Source organism: Stegodyphus dumicola, chromosome X1 (assembly GCF_044657685.1).
Source record: "Stegodyphus dumicola isolate Sdum_Otavi_A_Nest chromosome X1, ASM4465768v1".
Taxonomy (NCBI): Eukaryota; Metazoa; Arthropoda; class Arachnida; order Araneae; family Eresidae; genus Stegodyphus; species Stegodyphus dumicola.
Window position 1 is genome coordinate 34,995,603 of NC_140780.1, and position 23,336 is coordinate 35,018,938.

At 33.6% G+C, this 23,336-nt stretch overlaps 1 protein-coding gene across 2 annotated transcripts in view; it reads left to right on the top strand.

The window, feature by feature from the left end:
- Positions 1-23,089, top strand: part of LOC118183884 (protein disulfide isomerase CRELD1-like) — a 66,283-nt gene extending 43,194 nt beyond the window's left edge. For both annotated transcript variants that reach the window (XM_085807946.1, XM_085807947.1), the window contains exons 7-8: positions 13,019-13,241; positions 22,875-23,089. In XM_085807946.1, the coding sequence (XP_085664072.1) occupies positions 13,019-13,241; positions 22,875-23,017 (366 nt within the window). In that variant the 3' untranslated portion in view covers positions 23,018-23,089. The remainder of the gene's footprint in view (positions 1-13,018; positions 13,242-22,874) is intronic.
- Positions 23,090-23,336: the final 247 nt, after the last annotated feature.

Genomic DNA, 23,336 nt, shown 5'->3' on the forward strand with positions numbered 1-23,336 from the left:
ATTTATTTCTTTTAAAGGCAGTGTATATTGTAAAAATAATACTATTTTTTAGCCTAGAATATTATATACTTTGTAAAAGTATGCTGATAGTATGAAAATAAATTCATTTGGATAAATTTATCCTTAAGAAACCATCACAAGTTTTTTTTGGGGGGGTGGGAGTAGAGGAGGGAAGGTAATTACAAATCTGATTAATAAATAGTAATTTTTTTACTTATCCATAACTTTCGATTTTGTACTTTAGTCATAATCTTTTCAGTCTTTTGTAATACCTTGAAAGTATTAACTTTGTTATCAAATCCTGTCTGTAGTAAATATACATTGCCTGCTGTAGTGTGTAAGATCTGCCATTCATCTTTAATACTGGAAAAGCTTATTGCTCAATACAGCATAAATTAATCATTTAAAAAATGATTTTATGTGGAATTTTTAACATTTTGTTCAGCATTAACAACTTTAAGAATATGTCACCTCTTACCTCTCTTCTTTCAAAATAAATTGTGATATGATGTAAAAAAGGTGCAAATGTAATCAAGAACAGGCATGCAACAAAAATAAGAAAAGCATTAAATTGGCCACAATGATTACTAATATCTTTATGCAGCATCACTCCATCATCATGCATCTACATTAGAGGTGGGCAAATATTTTTAACTATGGACCAAAAAGTCTTATTTAGTGCAAATGTGAGCAGAGCATTCGCAAGGGACAGTGGTTAGTGTGGTATAATATTTAATATTGTTGGCAGCACTAAAATTATACTACATTGAATGGCAACAGTCATTGTTAGTTTAAATATTGTTCTTATAATGTAACAATTGTTTTATGTGCAATTTTAGTTGATTAAAGCTTCATTTGAGCTTCTCTAGGAGAATGATTTATTATATTTATAACAATTTAATCGACTAAAATTAATTTATACTTTATTCTTTTGCAAAATGGAAAACCTATTGGAACCAGAAAGATTTGTTGTTGACCCTGCCTGTGTTGGAGCGGAATCTAAATGGAAACACTGGAAAAGAACTTTTTCAAATTTTCTCACCAAGTGAAGGAGGCAACTGAAGAAAGAAAACTACAGCTGTTATGCAATTTCGTATCTGCAAGTGTGTGATAATGCAATTAATGTTCTGGATTCGTTGTACATTGCTAAAAGAAATGAAATATTTGCCCAGCACTGTTTAGCATCCAGATTTCAACAAACAGGTGAGTCTGTAAATGAATATTTACAAATATTAAAACAGTTGAGCAAGGATTGTGAATTTAAGTCTGCTACTGTATGAGTATGAGTATATTAGAGATGCATGAGTATATTAGAAACTCATATAAACATGAGTATATTAGAGATGCATTCATCCAAGGTTTGAAGAACCCACACGTTCGAGAACGGTTATTAGAAAATGCCAGTATTTCTTTAGAAAAAGCTTATGATCAAGCTAGAGCCTTAGAACTTGCTGAACATCATTCTGCCTCATATTTAATATCTTCCTCAGCACTGCTAGCTGCTGTTGAACAGTGTGAGAACAAAACTGACGATAGTGAACAATTGGCAGTAGTTGCTCTTATTCGATCCAGAAAATGTTTCTTTTGTGGCAAACATCTTCATTTACGAAGTATTTGCCCAGCTAAGGATGCAATATGTCGAGGATGTGGTAAAAAGGGCCATTACCAAAAGGTATGCAAATCCAAACTTGTATGCAGTACTACTAATCACACGGCGGCAGTTTATACACTAGCATCAGTTTCAATGCTTCCTCACTGTCTTGAATGATCAATAACTAAAGTCGTAGTAAATGGAGTTCAGCTGAATGCCCTAATTGATACCGGTAGTTCACTAAGTTTTATAAATCAGTGTTTTGTAAAAAGGTGTCAAATTAAAGTAAAACCATATTTTGGTAGAATAACCATGGCTAACTCTTCTCTAAGCTCAGATATTACAGGCTGTTCTTTAGTTAATATCAAATTGTAAACCCATGTATACAATAATGTAGAGGTATTATTTATGAAAAACTTTTGTGCAGACTTTCTTATCAGGCATGATTTATTAAAAGATCATTCTTCTGTTGAGATAGAATTTAAAGGTGACAGACCACCTCTTAGAATTTGTTCATTAGCAACTGCTCTTGTAATCCCTGTGTCATTGTTCTCTAATTTAACTCCTGATTGTAGACCTATTGTTACAAAGTCAAGACGCCAAACTGAAGAAGATAGACATTCATAGCTACAGAAGTATGTAAATTACTTAAAGAAGGTGTAATTGAACCAAGTAATTTTCCTTGGTGTGCACAAGCTTTTGTTGTGAAAGGAGAACATTATAGACCCAGAATGGTAATAGATTATTCGCAGACTATAAACAAATTCACTATGCTTGATGCTTACCCTCTTCCCAAAATTGAAGAGTTGATTTCACAAGTATCAAAATATAAAATATTTAGTACAATTGATCTCAGAAGTGCTTATCATCAGGTTCCTATCAAAGAATTAGAGAAACACTATACTGCGTTTGAAGCTGATAGTAAACTCTATAAATTTCTACGTGTTCCATTTGGTGTAACAAATGGAGTTGCTTCTTTCCAAAGAACAATTCATGAAATAATTTCAAATGAAGAATTATCAGGAACCTTGCCTCACCTTGATGTTGTAACTATATGTGGCAAGAATGAAGCTGAGCATAATAATATCTTGGAAAGATTTATGGCTGCTGCTGAGAAGTGTAACCTGACCCTGAATGAGGAAAAATGCGCATTTTCCACGAAATCTGTAAAACTGTTAGGCTACTATATAGCTAATAATATAATAAAACCTGATCCTGATAGACTGAAACTGCTAATGGATTTACTGATTCTTAAAGATGTAGGATCTCTACAGAGAACACTGGGAATGTTTGCTCATTATTGCCATTGGATTCCCAATTTTTCTGAAAAGATTCGCTCTCTTTTGACTAGAGGACCTTTTCCCCTTAGTAAAGATGCCGAGAAAGCCTTCAGTTCCCTTAAGAGAGATATATCCAAAGCTTCTTTAGCTGTAATTGAGGATAATATACCATTCAGAGTTGAAACTGACGCTTCTGAATTTGCAATAGGAGCAACCCTGAGTCAAGCTGGTCGTCCTATAACTTTTTTCTCGAGAACATTAAACTCTTCCGAACAAAAACATTCTTCTATTGAAAAAGAAGCATATACTATTGTTGAATCTTTACTAAACTGGAGACACTATCTAATTGGAAGACACCTTAACGTTTTTACTGATCAAAGATCTGTGGCATTTATGTTTGATCAACAGCACTCCAGTAAAATAAAAAAATGAGAAAATTATGCATTGGCGGTTAGAACTTGCTTGTTTCAAATTTGATATTATATATCGCCCTGGAAATAAAAATAAAATTGCAGACACTTTATCAAAAATAAATGCAGCTATAAAACCGCAAATAGATCTAAAGGAACTACATGATGAACTTTTTCATCCTGGAATTACTCGAATGTATCACTGGGTAAGATCTAAAAATTTGCCTTTCGCACTAGAAATTAGAACTGTTAATTCATGTGTATGCTGCAGTGAAGTAAAACCTCATTTCTATAGATCTGATGGACACTTAATTAAAGTAACTGCACCTTTTGAAAGACTAAATCTAGATTTCAAAGGTCCTTTGCCTATGGCTTCCAGAAACCGTTTCCTTCTTACTCTTGTGGACGAGTTTTCAAGATTCCCTTTTGCAATACCTTGCCCTGATATGTCATCTGCTACTGTTATTGCTCACCTGAAAAATATTTTCTCACTTTTTGGGATGCCAGCCTACATACATTCTGATAGAGGATCTTCATTTATGTCTCGTGAATTAAAATGCTTCTGAACTTCTCTTGGTATAGCAACAAGTCGCACAACTGCATATAATCTTCAAGGAAATGGCCAAGTAGAGAGGCATAATGGAATCATGGAAAACCATCCAGCTGGCATTAAAACCAAAGAACATGGCTATCGAACGTTGGGGGAAGCGTTCTGCAACCTGTTTTGCATTCGATTCGGTCACTCTTATGTACAGCAACAAATGCCACACCACATGAACGTATGTTCATCCATGCTAGAAGATCATATAATGGATGTTCTCTACCTACTTGGTTAACACAACCCGGAAGAGTATTAATGAAGAACCATACATGAGCTAATAAATATGAGCCTATTGTGCAGGAAATGGAGCTCATTGAGGCTAACCCAGATTATGCTTGCATTAAACTTCCAGATGGTCGTGAAATCAATGTTTCAATATGATATTTAGCACCCAGAGGAGGTACTCTTATACTTGCCCATGATATCGGGTTGGATGAAAACCAACAACTTTCAGATTCTTTTGCTCAACAGAATGAAGATCTGGCCACTTAGCTCCTGAACCCGCATCGAAAACTGTAAGAAAATCGACAGAAGAGGATCCCAAAGGCAGTGATTTACGGTGCCCTAGCAGACAAGAGGATTTTGAAAATACTTCAAATGGTAACTTGTATGAGGTGAATCCTTGCGTCCAAAAAGGCAGAGACGTCAGCCTTTATCTGGCAGACTATGTAACTTATTAATAATCTTTGGGAGGGATGAATGTGGTATAATATTTAATATTGTTGGCAGCACTAAAATCATGCTACATTGAATGGCAACAGTCATTATTAGTTTAAATATTGTTCTTATAGTGTAACAATTGTTTTATGTGCAATTTTAGTCGATTAAAGCTTTATTTGAGCTTCTCTAGGAAAATAATTTATTATATTTATAACAGTTAGCAAGACGATCTTTTGCAGTGCCCGTATTTTCCAGGACATGTGAAAGGAAAGGAAAATTCATCCAATTTTTTTTTTGAAAATTACAATTAAAAAACATTTTATACACTGAATTTGTTTTCTTTTTGCTTTCAATAATCCCAGATGGTGAACAATATGTGACGACAGTCCTCTATGCACGTCAACCAATGAAATATAAATTATACACTTAAGTTTCAAGGAATATAAAGGAAAAAAAAAAGACATCCATGATTAATTAGGCATTTGATTAATCAAACGTCACAACTGCTTTCTATTCTTCAGATCAGGGATTAATTGATTATTTTATTACTTTTATTAGAGACAGGGAGTATGGATGGGAATCTGTAGTTTTGTCAAATGCATAAAAAACGGGATCTGTTTCTATTGGTCATCAGCAGTTTGACATGCATACTGTTTCGTTTTTAACTAAAAATTTAGGTGTGAAATATTCTTTTCCTAAGCTTTTTTTCTGATCACTCATTTTATGTCAACTGTATTCATAATTTCATAGTTCAATTTTTAAATTAAAGCTGCTAGAAATGATACAACTGTATTCTTTGGTTTTTGCATATGCTTTCTAACATATTTGGTGTTCTTAACTGTTCTTAACTAGTGTCGTCCATAGTCCAACTACATAATATCATCTTGACGTTGAAAGAAAGTGAAACATTGGAAGAAGAAAATGCCGCATTAAATAATACATGCCGCTGGCAAATAAAAAATTAAAACTTTATTGTTGAATAAAATTCAGAATTCAGTTCAAAAAGGATTTCACTTTTTAAAGTTCTAGCATTTTATTCTAAAATGCATTCTGGAAAAAATATACATACAGTGGTACCTCGATATACGAGTGCCCTAATATACAAGTGTTTTTATATACGAGCCATCAAGCGAGCAATATTTTGCTTTGAGATGAGAGCAAGATTTGAAATACGAGGAATCGCACACTACACCGCTGCACACTGCCGCAACATGCGTGCGCATGTTGGTGCAGCATCTAACAGTTTCTTCCACTTCAGACTAGACCTCAGTCTGTGTGCTTGTTTCCCTCGTTTTCGAAGCATTTTTGATAAGTTGGAATCACGTTTTTTACTTTTTGTACATTTACAAAACATTATCACATTTATTTTTATAATCATGGGTCCGAAGAAGATGATGTCTATTGAATTAAAGCGTAAAATCATAGAAAAACATGAGCAAGGTGTGCGAGTGATGTGGCAAGGATGTACGGGCGTAGCACATCAATGTTGTGTACTGTGCTTAAACAAAGGATATGATAAAGGGTATAACACCAGCTAAGGGCATTACAATAATTTCTAAGCTCCGGACGTCTCTCCATGAAAAGATGGAGGAACTTTAACCCAAAGCATCATATGTGAGAAGTCACGGGTGATTTGTTGAAGCAGATCCCACACACTTCCACAAACAAGGGATCAGAAAACTTTTTTAAAACCAGTCGGGGCTGGTTTGACAACTTGAGGAAAAGGACAGGCATTCACTCTGTCGTCAGCATACTTGCCAACCTATGACACTAAAAAATCAGGAGATCTTTCACAATGTTAAAGACTTCTTAAATGATAAAAATATAGTTTTTAATAATGAATTAACTTTAAATAGTAACTAATTCTTAAATGCAAGCAACAAAAAAATACCTTACACATAAAAAACATCTTTATTACTTGCATCGTTTAAGGAAAAAAAAAAAAAAAAAGACACTTTAGTTTTCGTACAAATGTTATAAACAGTGGCAGATTTTGCTTTCTCTAAGAAAGAAACTTCATAATTTTGTTCACAGCAATTGCCACGTAGGCCTGTTTTCGCTAATAAAAGTTTTTCGAATGTGTCATCGCTAATATTAGATCTAAATTTAGTCCTCGTTTTCGCAACAACACTGAGAATCCTCTCACACTCTGCATTACTATAGGGAACTGTCAAGATGGTAACACAATTCTAGACAGTTCACTATATTTTACAGTTCCATCAGCACCTTTCACTTTTCCAATTAAACTCCACTGGGTGTCAATCCTAGCTGATTTTATAACTTCATCCAAGTTTTCTAATTGTAAAATACTGTTATGCAGCTGTTACAATTAGAAAACTTGAATGAAGACTTGGATGGATTGTTTCAATTTTTCCTTCCTTTTAGAACTCCTTTCAAGATAATAATAAATATTAACGATGTGTTCATCCACATTTATGGGTAAAGAAGCTGCCCCTTTTTCAGCTGCTAAATTTAAGAGGTGACAGGTGCACCTCATAATCTGAATTTTCCTTATCTTAAGATGCCTGCAACACCAGTCTTCCAAGCCTACCAATAGTGGTGCATTATCGGCACCAAGGGCTAAGCAATTATCCAGAGGGCCTGCATTTTCTTTTAAAGTTTTAATAATTAGCTGTGCTATATTAAAGCCTGTCAAATGTCCTTCTAAAGTCGGAACATAAAGTAAACTGCACTCAATTTTTGAAGACTCTGGATCAAAAAAAGAAACAACAATTGGATACAGTTTTGAATCGGTATTATTACTTCCATCCGTACAGAGGCAGAAAGGAGCTGTTTTAATGCTATCAATAACTGAAGATTTATTTTTCAAACCCATTTCTTTAACAATTGCACCTGTTTTGATTCTTGCACCTTGAGTATTTTTTAGCGATTTCACTATCGGGAAACATTTTTCTAAATAAAGCTGCAGCGTGATCCGATGCATTCAGTGGCAGGATGTGCTCCAGTAAAAAGGCAGAGAACAGACATTCTGCATTAATAACTTTTTGGTCCTTTGTTTCCGAAGAAAAATTTAATTTTCCGTTTTTTTAAAAACAACTCATGTTATCCTTGTGTTTTTGCGTACGTACATGTTTGAGAACATCCGCCCTTCCACCATGCGAAATCGAAAAATCGCAACGACGGGCGGTACACATCGCAAATTTATTACATTTCTTTGAGGAAATAATGGAATGAAAGTCAACTGTGTACGATTTTTGAAACGTACACGAGTATTTCACTTTCTCACAGACGTAACAAAAGACGATAATTTCTAAAACTATTTCCCTAAGGCACGTGTACTCACACAACTCTGGACAAAATGAAAGAAATAACTAAAGCACGTCCAAATAATAACTTACTTTGTCCTCATTGGCTAATATATGCCAGCTGACACGCAGTGGAGCTCGAAGCCCATTGGAGAACTGGAGAACGACGTTTCTGGATACATATAATGCTCTCACTCACAAAGCAGAAGCTATCTGATTAGCGAGGTTTTGTTTTAGATATAATGTAGAATAATTCAATTGCTTTCAGACATCCAAAAGCACTTTGTTTTTATTCATATAACAAAGTATTAAGCCAAGTTGCATAAAAGTCGTGAGAAATTTTAAGAATAAGAAAAAGTCGGGAGAAATATATTGTAAATCGGGTTGGCGGGAGAGCGGTCGAAAAGCGGGAGTCTCCCGCTTAAATCGGGAGAGTTGGCAACTCTGCGTCAGGTATGGTAAGGCAGCAAGTTCGGATGTGAAGGCAGCTGAGGTTTACATCAAAACGTTTTCCGAACTGATAGAAGCCAAAGGATACATCTCCCAGAAAGTCTTCAATTCTGATGAGACAGTGCTTTTCTGGAAAAGAATGCCGAATAGGACTTACATAATGGCAGAGGAGAAGACGATGCCAGCTCACAAACCCATGAAGGATATATTAACTCTAGCACTTTGCGCAAATGCGAGTGGCAACTGCAAAATCAAGCCTCTGCTAGTATACTATTCGGAAAATCCCAGAGCCTTTAAGTCGCATAAGATTTTAAAAGAAAAACTGCTATTTATGTGGAGGGCTAATCCGAAGGCGTGAGTCATCAGGAAATTCTTTGTGGAGTGGATAAACCTGGTGCTTGGCCCTTCTGTTAAAAAAATATCTACAGGAAAACAACCTACCCATGCAAGCCCTTCTCGTCCTCGACAATGCCCCTGTTCAGCCACCAAATCTCGAAGATGATTTACTCAAAGAGTTCAAGTTTATAAAGGTTCTCTACCTACCACCCAACACCACTCCTATCCTGCAGCCCATGGATCAGCAGGTGATTTCTAATTTTAAGAAGTTGTACACAAAGCACATTTTTCGACACTGCTTTGAGGTGACGGAGAACACAAACCTTACCCTTCGAGAGTTCTGGAAGGACCACTTTAACATCGTGATATGCCTAAAATTATTGATCAGGCCTGGCTGAGTGTTACAACGAGGACCTTAACCTCTGCATGGAAGAAGCTGTGGCTTGAGGCTGTAGCTGAAAGGGCCTTCGAAGGATTGGAACCAGAACTGCCAGTGGTAGAGCAGATTGTTTCTCTGGTGAAATCCATGGATCTGTAGGTGGATGAGAGAGATGTGAACGAACTCGTCGAGGAACAGTCTCAGGAGCTGACAACCTAGGAGTTACACAATCTACATTCGCAGCAGCATACGGTGATTCAACGAAAAATTAGTTTTGAAGAGGAGCCAGAGATGGAGGAGGTTATCCCTACAAGAGATATAAAGGAGATCTTGGGAATGTAGGAGAATTTTGTAGAGTTCGTGGATAAAAATCACCCCAAAAAAGTCGCAACTGGTCATGAAATAGGTTCTAATTCCAGAGGGTGTGTGGATGTTTGTAAATGTATAGTGTGTGTGCAGCATGGGGGGACGCTAAATAAGCGGCGACCCGAAAGTCCTCTAGAAAGATAAGTGGTAGGGGAAGAGGGGTGGAAGACCCTCGGACTTGCCCCCTCCTGGGGTGCTCTCCATTCAAATTAGGTACGGAACTAAGCAAAGCTCTCTCCTGCATGGTGCTCAAAGTTCTTGCCAATGACAGGCACAGTCTTGCACTCCTTGCGATGATGATTTTGTGGGCTTATTCTGATGTGACTGTCAGACAAATGAGATAAGTAACAACAACAGCAATAATCAAACCCTTGTTTGAACCAAGGAAGCTGACGCCTGCCTAGGCATTATCTTCTAGTACTTCATTGGCTTTCTGCAGGAGAATGAATGACTGTCATTTCAGAATGTAGGAAGGTGTATTTTATCACACAACATCATGAAGATGTTGGAGCAGTGTTTTCAGTGACATAACTATGCCTGGTGACATCATCAAATCCTACCGATGTAGACTATTTTTATGGGGACAGATGACATAGACTATTTTTATGAAATATATTGTGTTCTTAAACAATGCTCTCACCTTGAAACACACACTACTGCTATCCAGAGTAGAGAAAAGGAAAGCATCTATAGGATTGCTTGTAACATGATAAAATGTGTTGACAAATGTATCTAAAATGGAGGGACACCATTTCGAGTATATGCTATAGGTAAGGCATATCTTTCTATTAAGGATCTGCTTTTAAACTGAACACCATGTACTTGTTTAATTATTTTCTCAGCTGATTATAATTTAGAGTGATGGAGTTATTTGATTTTTTTATATTTTAGAATTTTGAATATTCGTTTCTCTTTATTTCATAAAAATGTCTAAAATAGTTTGTCATCATTTTTAGAGTTAGTAGTCTTTTCTATGATATTTTAGCATGGAGGGCTGAATGTATGAACTGAATGTACAAAATGCTTTGAAGATAAGTATGCCTAGTTAGATGGACAGGAATGAAAAAAAAAAGTACTTTGTGCAGGTTTCTTTTACTGTTCTGACACAGTATTACTATAAAACCTTAGAGGCATAAAATAAAGAAAGAATTATTATTAATTCCATGAAAAAAAACTTTGTTCTCATGGTTGTGAAACTTATCACATTAAATCTAAAGTATCACTAATATTGAACCTTTAATATGTATTATAATACAATCAGAATTTATGTAATAAATACACAAAGTAAAAATAAGGCAACTATTTAATTTCACCTTCCAGAATAAAAATGATGAAGCATTGAAAGGCTGTATTAATATCATAATGGTGATGTGTGTAGGGCTGAATTTTTGGAAGATGAGTTGATGGCAACTGTAGACCTGTGTAACTGTGTACCAAATGTAACAAAATTGAAAATTTAAAAAAATGTTGTACACTACTTACAAAGGAATATTGTTGAATTGTTGACTGTTGTTGAAGTTAAAGGAGGAAAATCAAGATCAAAATATTTTTTAACTGACCCATCGCGTGAAGCCAAAAATGTAGCTTGTATGGACATCCTGTGTATATTTACAAAAGATATAAATTAAATTACTGGCATTAAAAAATTCTTATTCAGTGATCTTGCATTGCAATTGTGTTTTGTGGTAAAGTTGTGTTTTTCCTACTTCTGTTACGTATGCTTTTGGATTTCCTTAGTTACGTCTAGCAGTAATCTGCAATCACATTAACATCCCCTATCTGCCATTGTATCATAATAGCATCTGCAGTATATGAACATATCACTTTAGTGCAGTTTCTCCATATCTTTCATGCCTTGGTAGAAGATTTCTCCTCGCTTTTGACTTATTGTACCAAGATTTTCTGGTGGAAGAAAAAGGGGCAGATTTAATGAACTAAGTTTTATTTTGAATGAATAGTTTAAAGGTTTCGTATATCTTCAGCTGTGGCTGAAAAGAAAAGGAGAGAATAAACCTGGATGAGACATGAGATCAAGAGCAAATTTGCGAAGAGGGTAAGGTTGGTTGGTAAATTGATTACAGTATAGCCTGCAAGGGATGTTTGTTATAGAGGGCAACCAAATTGAATCACAGTAACATTAATGATTTATAAGTCCTAATCCTAAGAGTGGCTTTAGATTTTTAAAGTTCCCTGTACAGACACACCAATCTTTATAGGTCTTCTAAAATACGAGATTTTTGAAAATCTAGGAATATTTGATGTACTGTTGCTGGATATTTGAGAAGTCTTAATTGTTTTATTAACCGCTTGCCTGATTATCCCGAGTTATTCCGAGCTTGTATATATTGCAGTTAATTATTATCCCGAGAAAACTCAGGCAAAGCAGAATTTGTCAGTACGATTTGTTTTATCACGGTTTTACTCGGCCTGGAGAAAATGAAAGGAAATATTCAGCTTTTATTGGCAGTTCGCCAAGTTTTGTTGGTTTCGGAGTTCTTTTGGCGGGACTGGTCAAGTGTTTTCCCTATTGTCTGGTATATGTTGGCTTGTTTATTAGTAATGTATAAAGAATGATAGTTGCATTGAAAAAAGTAAAATAATGGTGATGATGCAAGATACTGAAAGCAATGATTTTTCAGATAGTGATTATAACCTCAAAGCATTTTCCAGGTGTTATTCCTGCTACTGAAAAAAAAAAATGGAATCCAATGAGACAGTGTTCTCTGTGCTCCCGTAAAAGAGATTCCAGAGGTAAGTCAGTAAGAAAAAGACCAGACACCAGTGTATAGAATGTCAGGTATAATTTTGTGATGTCCCTTGTTTCAAAAACTTTCATACAATGACTAATATTTAATTTTTTTTTATTTCCCGAGATAACTCGGGATAGTAAACTAATATTAAAACTAAATGCTTTTACACCTCTAAAAAATTAAAAATTCAACTTAAAACCTATATATTTTGTTTTGTTTAGCTTCCTTGTATTTAATAATAAAATAAAAAAATGGGATGATTTTTTCCAATTTTTTCCAAAAAAATGTGTAAGGGAAGCGGTTAAAACAAATTATTTACCATGTTTATGCAAAAATAAGTTCCTGTCAAATGTAAGACTCCTTATAGGATGATTTTAAAAATAAAACTGTAGATGAATATGTGATGAGAGCATGGTTATAATTAGGATTTATTTGTTTGTGGTTAGAATGAAAGTGAGCTTCCTAAATGAATATATTTTACTTTTACTATTACGACTTTTATTAGCAGTCGTTATGCAGTTTCTTATATACAGAAATTACCTGTTGTTATTACTTTGTATATAAAAAGTATAATCATTCTTTGCAGTGCAATAATTAAGCTCTTTTTCTTTAAACAGTGTATTCTACATAATATGCTAATTAAACTTCTTTGTCTCATTCTGCAATTTCAATTATTAAAATACCTGGTTATGAGACTCCACCAAAGTTTAGATAAAAAAATGTAACAAGAAAGAGATGAGTCTTATTTTTTATTTAGTATGGCATTTTTTATTGGAAATTTATTTATACAATCATATATATAATTTTCTCCGTAAATGTTTTTGCACAAATATTTTATTATGTTTCTCAGTTTCAGAATCACAATATTTATGTTGCTTTTTCTGAAAGAAGGACAAATTATAAATATTTTCTTTTATTTTCTATTTCAGAAAGGGGGCACTAGAGAAGAACCAGCAAGCTGCTTTTGTGATGCTGGTTATACCGGAGAGCTATGTGACGCTTGTGCTAAAGGGTATTATCAAGAAGCTGGCAAAGTGTTTTCTTGCAGGATATGTGATAAAGCATGCAAAGGTCATTGCAGGGGACCTGGTCCAAAAAATTGTGAAATGTGTTCTTTTGGTTACCATTTTATTCCAGATGAAGGCTGTGTAGGTGAGTGTATCAAAGCTTTGAAAGAAGGCTGTACTATTTTTAATTTAAAATTTTACTTTGAATAGTGTTCTGTATTCCTCATAAAGTGTCCATTAATAAATGTTTTATTAAAGCAGTACTAAATTTTATGTGTGTAAGATTTTGGCATGCTAAATTTCTCTACCGTCTGATATGGAGTTTAACTGCCGACTTTATTATTGATTCCAAATATATAAAAACATGTTATCAGTTCTTTCTAGCTGTAAAATAAGAGTGTTTATATATCTGTTTGCTTTTAAAATTATTGTTGAATTAAGTATATTTAAAAATTAATCATCAGAGCAAGAATGCTTCATGGAGCTTTGTTATTGCAGAGTATGAATCATAAATATGAAATTATGTACAGTTGGAGTACAATGGAGAGTTTTATATAAATGAGATTTCTAATCTTTCAAAATTTGAAGGTATTTTATATCATTTCTACAGATTTCTTTTTAAAATTACAAAATGATTATTTTGAAGATGTCACAGTTGTAAATACTTCCAATTCTGTATTGTACATACTTGTCAGAATGGCCTTAAGAAGGCAAATACTCAGCTTTTTCCCAATTGTTTGGATCAAATGCCATTCACTCCCATGCTGTTAAATTAAAAAAGTACTGTTGTAGATTTACAGTTTAAAGTTATGTGACCAAAAATAATGTGATTTTTTTGCTGTATTTGATAAATGTAGCTGAGTTTCAGAATTTGCAGTTGACTAAAATATTTTTATTTTGAATGCATTCACATACTTATGTGTTATCATCTTAGTAGAAGTCATCAAATTTTCAGAATGTACCAGACTCTGGCAACCATGCTAATATCAATCCTTCATTGAAGCAATTCCACTATTCTTATATGTATTCTTTTCAATGTATTCCAAGATCCAACAGTTTTTATAAACAACTCATGGTATCTTTTGCCTTAAATTAAATTTTAATATATGTGTTCGTGGAATTTGCCAGCAATGGAAGAAACTGCTGTAAAATTTCCTCAGGAATATAGAGTTCTGCTGCAAAATCTCTGAAGGGAATGATGAGGATGTTGTCAGTGGTGATAAAGGCAAAGCATGTTTTGCTTTCCTTAAATAAAGCTAAGACTAAACTACATAAAATTCTTGCTTTATTCCGTAAATAAAATAAAAGAGCTAACACTGTAGTCTTTACATTTAAAATCATTTAGTGAAAGCAAACTAGCATTATGCTAACTCATAATGACACAAGAGAACATGAACAAGATTCGCTGATACTGGCGTACATGTATATTATACTCGGAAAACCCGCCGATCTTGACGTCATCGGCCAATCAGCGGCAACCACGTTAGCTTACCGCCGATCGACCTCCGATCAAAATTTGCATGTGGAAAACTGAAGCCAACAAACGGCCCTCTTTTCCCCATGCAAAGACAAAAACAAAACTTTCACAGAAGTTCATAGTTCAATTCTATTATACGAAAACACTTATTGTCTTTAAACACTGAAAACATCTAAACAAAACTTTCTTAAATTAACAGTAGTCGCTGCTTTTGTAAATAAGTCGGCAGTATTTAATTTACTGGTGATAAATTCAAGGTCAAACACTCCATGATTTACTAGTCTTCTAATAAATTGATATTTTACATCTATGTGCTTAGTTCGGCGATTTTCTATTGGCGATCTAGAAAAATCAATGGCAGACTTGTTATCACAAAATAGTTTACACTCTCTTAAATTAAACTTTAAAATTTCATCTTGTAAGACATTTTTCGTCCACATTAATTCCTTCGCTGCTTCAGATAAAGCGATATACTCCGCTTCCATGGTTGATAAACTTACACATTTTTGTTTAACAGTTTTCCAGATTACCGGTATTTCATCTAAATATAATATAAATCCTCCCATGGACACACAGTCATCTCTATTACTTGCATAATCAGTATCTGAATAACAATATAAATTTAGATGTTTAATCTTCGATAAGTTTAACTTATATAATGTAGTACTATTGAGATAACCAAGCAATTTCAACAATGCTTCCCAATGCCTAATTCCAGGATTCTCCTGAAATTGTGATAAGATATTCACTGCATATGTAATATCAGGCCTTGTCCTGTTAGCTAAAAAAACTAAATATCCTAACAGATTTCTAAAGGGTAATGTATGCATTTCCGCAACTTCTGCACTTGTAGATGGGCAATCTAATTTTGTAAGAATAGTGCCCTTAGCTATGGGAAGTTAAGTTATTGGTATCTGGAAATGTTTAAATTTTTCAAAAATTTCTTCGATGTATTTTTGCTGATGTATAAAAACCCCATTCTCATTCTCTAAGAATTCAATTCCAAGTAACGTTTTAGTTTTGCCTAATACTTTAAGATCAAAAAACTTATTCAGCTGTGAAATTACTTTATCTATACTATATTGATCTTTACTAAAAATCACAATATCATCTACATATAACAAGAGAATTACATTTGAACCCTTATAAACACAATTACACCATTGTATTTTCTTAAAATGTAGATTTTCTAAAGTACTTTCAAATTCACAAAACCATTCATGGCCACTTTGATGTAGACCGTAAATGGCCTTGTGTAATAAACACACTTTATTTTTCTCTTCGATAAATCCATCTGGTTGGGTTATATATATTTTCTCATTTAGGTTTGCATATAAATATGCATTCTTTACATCTAACTGACAATTAGTCCATCCATACAAACATACCAGTATAGTGAAAAATATTCTTATGATTGAAAAATTTACTACAGGACTGTAAACGTCATCAAAATCTTCACCTCTTTTCTGCCTGAATCTCTGTGCTACTAAGCGTGCTTTGTATCTAACCACTTGATTCTTTTCATTTCTTTTTAGCGTATAGACCCATTTGTTTCCTATTATAGTTTTATTTTCTGGCTTTTCGACTAATTCCCAAACCTTTCTTTTCTTTATTGTGTCGATTTCTTCTTTCATTGCCTTATCCCATTCTTCGGCATTTACTGATTTTCGTGCTTCTTTAAAATTTTGTGGGATAACTATTTCTACGGAATTTGCCTCTTCAGACACAGAGCTAGTCTCCTGTTCTACGAAATTAACTTTCCCCGAGTATTCGTTTTTTCCACTAAAATCAAACTTATCTTTTTCATATTTAATATTTCTTGCCTCACAATACTTTTCAATATCATTATAGGATCTAAAACGGGTGTCTGTTCCCTCTACTTAATAATATATGTCTGTACGTGTTCCATCTGGCCTTTTAACTGCTTTTCTTTGCCAGTTTAAGTCTGATACTTCTTTCGGAGTAGATTTGTCATCTGACAACTTTATTTCTTCTCTAGAAATTTCCTGTTCTTCATCTGATTCTGCTAATAGCTCAGATTCCTCTAGTCTTTTAAATTTAGGTTTTGATTTCTGTTCCAGGATGCCATTTGCTGCATACCGTTTTTCATCGAACTTCACATTGCAGGTTTCTATTAATTTGCGTTCTTCTGGCAGCCATATCCTATAACCCCTAGTTTCCTTCGCATATCCTACCATGATTCCTTCTTTGCACCTCATTTCTAATTTATTCCTAATCTGTTTTGGCACGCCAACATAGGCTTTACAACCAAATACTTTAAAATAAACAACACTGGGTTTTCTATTTAGGAACATTTCATAAGGGGTTCGGTTGCTTTTATGACATACTCTGTTCCACGTATGTACGAAACAGCCAAGAGCCCACCATTCTTTTCCCATTTTACCGTCATTAAGCATAGCTTTAACTGCGTCTAATGCCATTCGGTTAAAACGTTCACACACACCGTTCTCTTCTGGGGTGTACGCGTTCGTGCGTTCAACACTAATTCCATTTTCGGCTAAGTACCCTTCGAATTGCCTGTTACAGAATTCCCCACCATTATCGGTGCGTATACTTATTAATTTTCTATTCGCCAGTCTTTCCATTTGCCTATGATAATTCTTAAAGTTGTAGAACGATTCGTTTTTAATTTTCATACAATACACTGTTACTAATCCACTATAGTCATCTACAATAGCAAGAAAATATTTACTCCCACCCTTAGATGGAACTGGTAGTGGGCCACAAACGTCTAAATAAACCAACTGCAATGGTTTATCCAATCTCTTCGGAACAGATTTAAAAGTTATTCTACTAGATTTAGCAATAATACACGATTTATACCTTTCTATTGGTTTTCCAATTTCTGGTAACCCTTTCACGCTTTGATTCTTACTAGTTTTCTTAATATAATCAAAATTTACGTGGCTAAATCTCCGATGCCATAACATTGCATCATCTACTTTATTGACCTTTCCAATTTCTGTACCGTAACCAGCTTCCCTTTTACCTGTTGCATATCTAAATGGTTTTACGTGATAAAGTCCGTCATATCGTTTAGCGTAGCATAATCTATGCCAATTATTAAAGTATATCCACATCTTCCCTTTTGAAATCACAAAATGAGCACCAGCCTTTTCTAACCTTGCTCCCGATAATAAATTTCTTCTTAGATTTGGATTATATAACACATTATCTAACTCAATCCAATTTATTCGATTGCCTACTTTTACTGCAAATTTGACAGTACCCTTTCCTAATACTTTACTTTCACAATTTCCTACAGCTAAAGACATACGTATATCGTTTATTTCTTCGAAATTTGTCATTAAATATCTATTATTACAGAAATGAGTCGTAGCTGCAGTATCTACGACCCAATTAAATTTATCTGCGTTACCTCCTTTATCTGTAGTTGTTACATAATTTTCTACTAACATTAATTCTTTATCTTTAAACTGTCCATTTTTATCATCTATTTTAAACTTCTGATTTTTACTTACATTTTCTTTACATTGAGCAATTAAGTGCCCAAATTTATGACATCTGAAACAAGGTCCTATTCTCATATTCCCCATTTTTTTCTTAGATTTAGTTTTATTTTCAACTTTATCTTTCCCTGCGTTTAAACTAATAGTATTAAACACGCTTACCTTGCTGTCTTCTAAATCGGCAATTACCTGGCGAAGTTGGCTTTCTTCCCTTACCAGCTCTTCAGCAATTCTTTCCAGCGTAAAATCTTTGTCCTTCCACCTATAGATCAATTGTACAATGCCGTAGTATTCCTGGGGTAATCTCCTTATTGCCTGGAAAACTTTTAAAAAGATCTGCCAAGTTGTGACCAGCTTCAGCCAACTTCTTTGCAGTCATTCTTATTCTTGCAATGAATAATCCTATTTCTTCATTTGGCATATATCTAATACCAAAAAATTCATCCACTAACTGAATTATCCTTGCTCTTGTTTTGGGTTCGAATTGCTTCTGTAGAACTTCCCACGCTTCTTTACCACTTGAACATTCTTGTATCAGCGGCCTGAACTCAGCTTTAATTCCGTAATATAATGTAGTGAAGGCTCTGTTCTCCCTCAGTGTGAACTCCTGCTTTTCACGCCTTGTTGCACTTTTATCTAATTCTTCTTCTTTGTCCTCTATGAAGCTCCAACAATTTCAACAGTATAGCTACAATTTCTATCCAGTAACAGCATTTTCATGTCGACTTTCCATCGATCCCAGTTGTCATGGTTTAACAACTCAAAACCTTCAGGTAGTAATGACATCTTCAATTAAGTGTGAGCACAACGACTTGAACAAACTTCAAAGTCAGGTCAGCTTCTTTTCGTGGATAACGGCCCTCTTCACCTACATTCCTTCAAAGCTGAGTTGAACTGGATGACTGATTAGCTGTTGGCGCTTGGGCCCATAACCCTGTTGTCAGTGGTGATAAAGGCAAAGCATGTTTTGCTTTCCTTAAGTAAAGCTAAGACTAAACTAAATAAAATTCTTGCTTTATTCCGTAAATAAAATAAAAGAGCTAACGCTGTAGCCTTTACATTTAAAATCATTTAGTGAAAGCAAACTAGCATTATGCTAACTCATAATGACACAAGAGAACATGAACAAGATTCGGCGATACCGGCGTACATATATATTATACTCGGCCAACCCGCCGATCTTGACGTCATCGGCCAATCAGCAGCAACCACGTTAGCTTACCGCCGATCGACCTCCAATCAAAATTTGCATGTGGAAAACTAAAGCCAACAGAGGAGACACATTTGCTAGAGAGTTGGTATTACTGAAGTTTGTGTGATGGTATTGCTGAGGTTTGCAGTTCTCCGATTTTTTTTTTTTTTTTCAGCAAAACAGATTGCTGTGTATTTGTGGAGAAGAATGGTGAAAATAAATTATAGATTTTGTGAAGAGAGTTTTTTTTTTAAATGTAGCATGCAATCCGTAAAAAATTTGATTAAAATTTAAATAAAATTTGTATTTTAAATTCTGAAAGTGTGTTTATCTTAATGTTTGCTGACTTACAATAAGTGTTGATCGTTTAGGAATTTTTCTAAAAAAAATCTCAAAAACAACTAACTTGTGCCTAGTAAGTAATTTTTCCTTTTTCATCTGTAAAAAATCGCCAGATTGTGCCAATATGGCTGCGTTAATATGTAAGTATCCATGTTCATGTTAAACTTAAAAACTAAAATCCTTAAAATTTCCATGATGCATTTTATTATTGCACTTGCAATGTTTAAGAATTGAAATGATTAGCACTTATATTTTTATAAGAAATTATATTCCCCATGAAGTCTGATGTTTTTCATCTTAAAAGAAATATATACTACATTCAGTTGTGTATTTATTCTCAGGTTTAGTAATTTTATCATATAAATATCAAAGGAGAAAATAATGCAAATAAATTTAATTTCCAAAGATAGTGGTTACGGTAGGAGAAAACAAATGAGAAGCATTTATGAATAAATAACTGCCAACAATCACAATATTAGTTATTGAAAGAAACCTATATTCCAATTAGAATATATAATAATATTCGCATTATGCAGTGTAATAAGCTATCTTCATGTGTGCATCTCTATCTTGAAACTCACCCGCTCTTTTTGTCCACTGTTAATCTCTATACCTCAAATTGTTTATTGCTGCTGGACAAGCTGTATGTGTCTGCTGCTATATCTTGCAGGTCATCACCAATGTCACTGTTTTCACCATTCATTCTGTTGTCCCACATGTAATGATCTTCAGAACCATCAAGAGCATTAGATATTTCCATTTTCTTGAAGATGTTCATTATTACTGCCTCATCAATCAGAGCTCCTACACCTAAGCTTTATAAACAGATCAGTTAATGTAAAGAAAACAATGACGAATGCATTTTAAAATTTAGGGAAGCTAGTTGAACTGATTTAGGGAAGCTCGCTTTCTGAATGTCTTGAGTAAGAGGAAAATTATGTGAATACTTAAAAATTTTCAGAACCTTGTCTTAAAAGGCTAAGGAAAAATATATTAATGGGGTAAAGATGTGAATAAATATGGTATATACTTTGATTTGGAAGAATATTTTTAGTGATTATTGGATTATACTTTGGATCCACAGTTGGGTATGTATTAAATGTATAATTGTAGATTTGGCCTGTTGCTGTTATGTAAAATATCTAGATAAGGTATCCAAAAAATAAGAGAAAAATAAATAAAATTGTTTTTGTACACATTTTTTTCAACTGTATATAGTTTTTGAAATGAACTTCAGTATAGACAGTGTTTATGGCATTACAAGCTTCAATGATAACCTCATTCATTGACCCACTGTCAAAGAAGTCTTTTTGAAGTGCCTTTGGCTTTTCAAGAGTCAAGAGAGAGAGAGAGGATTTTTACATAGCAAACTTTCTAGTCTTCAGCTTTTTGTCATGCAGATATATTTCAGTATTTGCAGTCATCTTCCGTGTTCTGCTGTAAGAGCTGTGGTAGTATTAATTTGGTTAAAACACAACATTCTAGCTGCTATTCGAAATGTCACCATTGTACTTTGCTTCTTTGTGTTACTAATATGTGATGTGATCAGGTATCATTTGGTGTATTTGCATAGCATGGAAAGGCTCTCTGTGCTGGGCTGTAAGAAAGAAGTTCATGTAAATGTTCTCTGAAATATAATTTCATTATTTTAGAGTTTTTTTTTTTATTCAGATGCTCTGCACTTTTAATTTGCTTTTTAAAATAATTTCTGATGTATTTTTCATTGGGGAAAAACAGTAAGTGTTTGTTCTCAACTAAGACAATGTAATAAAGATGCAAATAGAGACTGACTACCTTAACAATTTTTTATTGAACTACAAATAATACTACCATATTAACACCATATCCTTTATTTTTCACTTCTAATGGTAAAACAGTTTTTTTTTTTTTTTTTAAACTAGATATTGGATTCTAAAAAGAAATCCAATATAAATGCAATATATTTTGTTTCCAAAAAGATAGTGCACTTATATGTAAACATTAATAAGTATTAAAATATTTGAGGGTTACTTTTAAATTTATTATTTACATGTTATGCTATTGCAACTTAATCATTAATTTTACTTATGCTTATCTGTCAGATATTATAATGTTTCTTTTTTTAGTCTCTGATAAAAAAAGGTGAATAATTTTAATGACTTACTTGAAATTAATAGTTGCATTAAATAAAGTAAATGGTATATATTTTTATTGTAGATGAACAGTTTGCGAGTTTTATAAAATTCTTGTTAACTTGAACAGTACGATAAAATAATGCATTAACGATTCAGCGGTTTTGATTTATATATTCGAGGTAACGAAGAAGAAATATAAATGTAAAAAATTGTAATGTAGCAAATTATAATAGCAAATTGGTAGAAGAAAAATAATTAGTTTTAAATTACATTATAAAGAAAAATATTGTAACCATACCATAATGATGCTTTTAGCTGCTTAGATAATTTTTCGTGTTGGTTTTAGTTTCCTTTTATTTGTATTTCTGTCCATTATTTTCATAGTGGCTTATTGCCTGATAGCATAGTAGTCTTCTGAATACTACACATATAGAAAATAGCAGGAATATATATTGATAAGTATATTTATCTTACCTAAATGACCCCACGAGCAGCTGAGTGGATTAAGGCTGCTGAATACTGGGATTTTGACCAGGGTTCAATCCCTGCTAGCAAACAGGCTGCCTGCATGGTTAGTTTTCTTGGTTGTCTTCCACGTGTGTCATAAATCTGAATGTTTTCATTAGAAAGTACTCCACAAAGGCATCCCTTCCTTCAGGCAGATAATTCTAGTATGCTATATTCAAGTAACCTAACCTCTACTAAATATAATATGCTTCATAACAAAGTAAAATTTTTCATATGTAAATTCTATATCTGCTGTATGTAAAATTTTTATTGTGAACTGTGTCTGAACTTTTTGTGACTTAAATTTCTGTTGTACTTTTCAGTTAAAAATTTCTTATTACTATTGAGAATTACCCTTAAATATTTTGAGCTCTAATATTCTTTTCCAGTTTCTAGGCATAAAATAATTCTAATGTTAGTAGGAAATAATTGTTTCTGAGCTTTGCTGTGTATCCTGTCTGTTCAGCCAACAATTCTTGCTGATGTACACTTGCAGTGATTGGAAAGTTAGTTTTTGTGAATAGAAATATAACATTTCATAGAGCAAATTAGTCGTTTTAGAGGATTTTAGTTATGCTTCATTACTTTTATGGTATTGTATGCCCATATCTGCTTCTGAAATGTGTAAAATTTTCATTTATATTTTGTATTGCAGAACATTTTAATGATTACAAGAACTCTATAAAAATTGCTGATGATGCATCAAATGGAACTGAAGATCCCAAATCCAAGGTAGAGCCTGATTTAGAAGATGTCACTGTTGATAGTACTCAGCAGTCAGAACATTCTGAACTTTAAAAATATTGAAATAATCAAAAGTCAATTTGTAAATATTGTGATGTGCTAATAAAGATATATTGTTAAAAATAATTGATACTTTGCTTGTAATTTTATAATGAAATCAAATATCAAAAATCCACCGACCTGCGTTGCCTCGCAAAATATAAACATTCAGTTTATGGATTCCGGAAACCTCAACATTGAGTACGAAATATCGAAGAAAAAATACTTACCGAATAATGATTTCATAATTACTGAATAATAATCAGTCATAACGAAAATACCAAATTATTGACATCGTGATAAAAAGTTTTTTCCCCTCTAATCCGCATCGAGG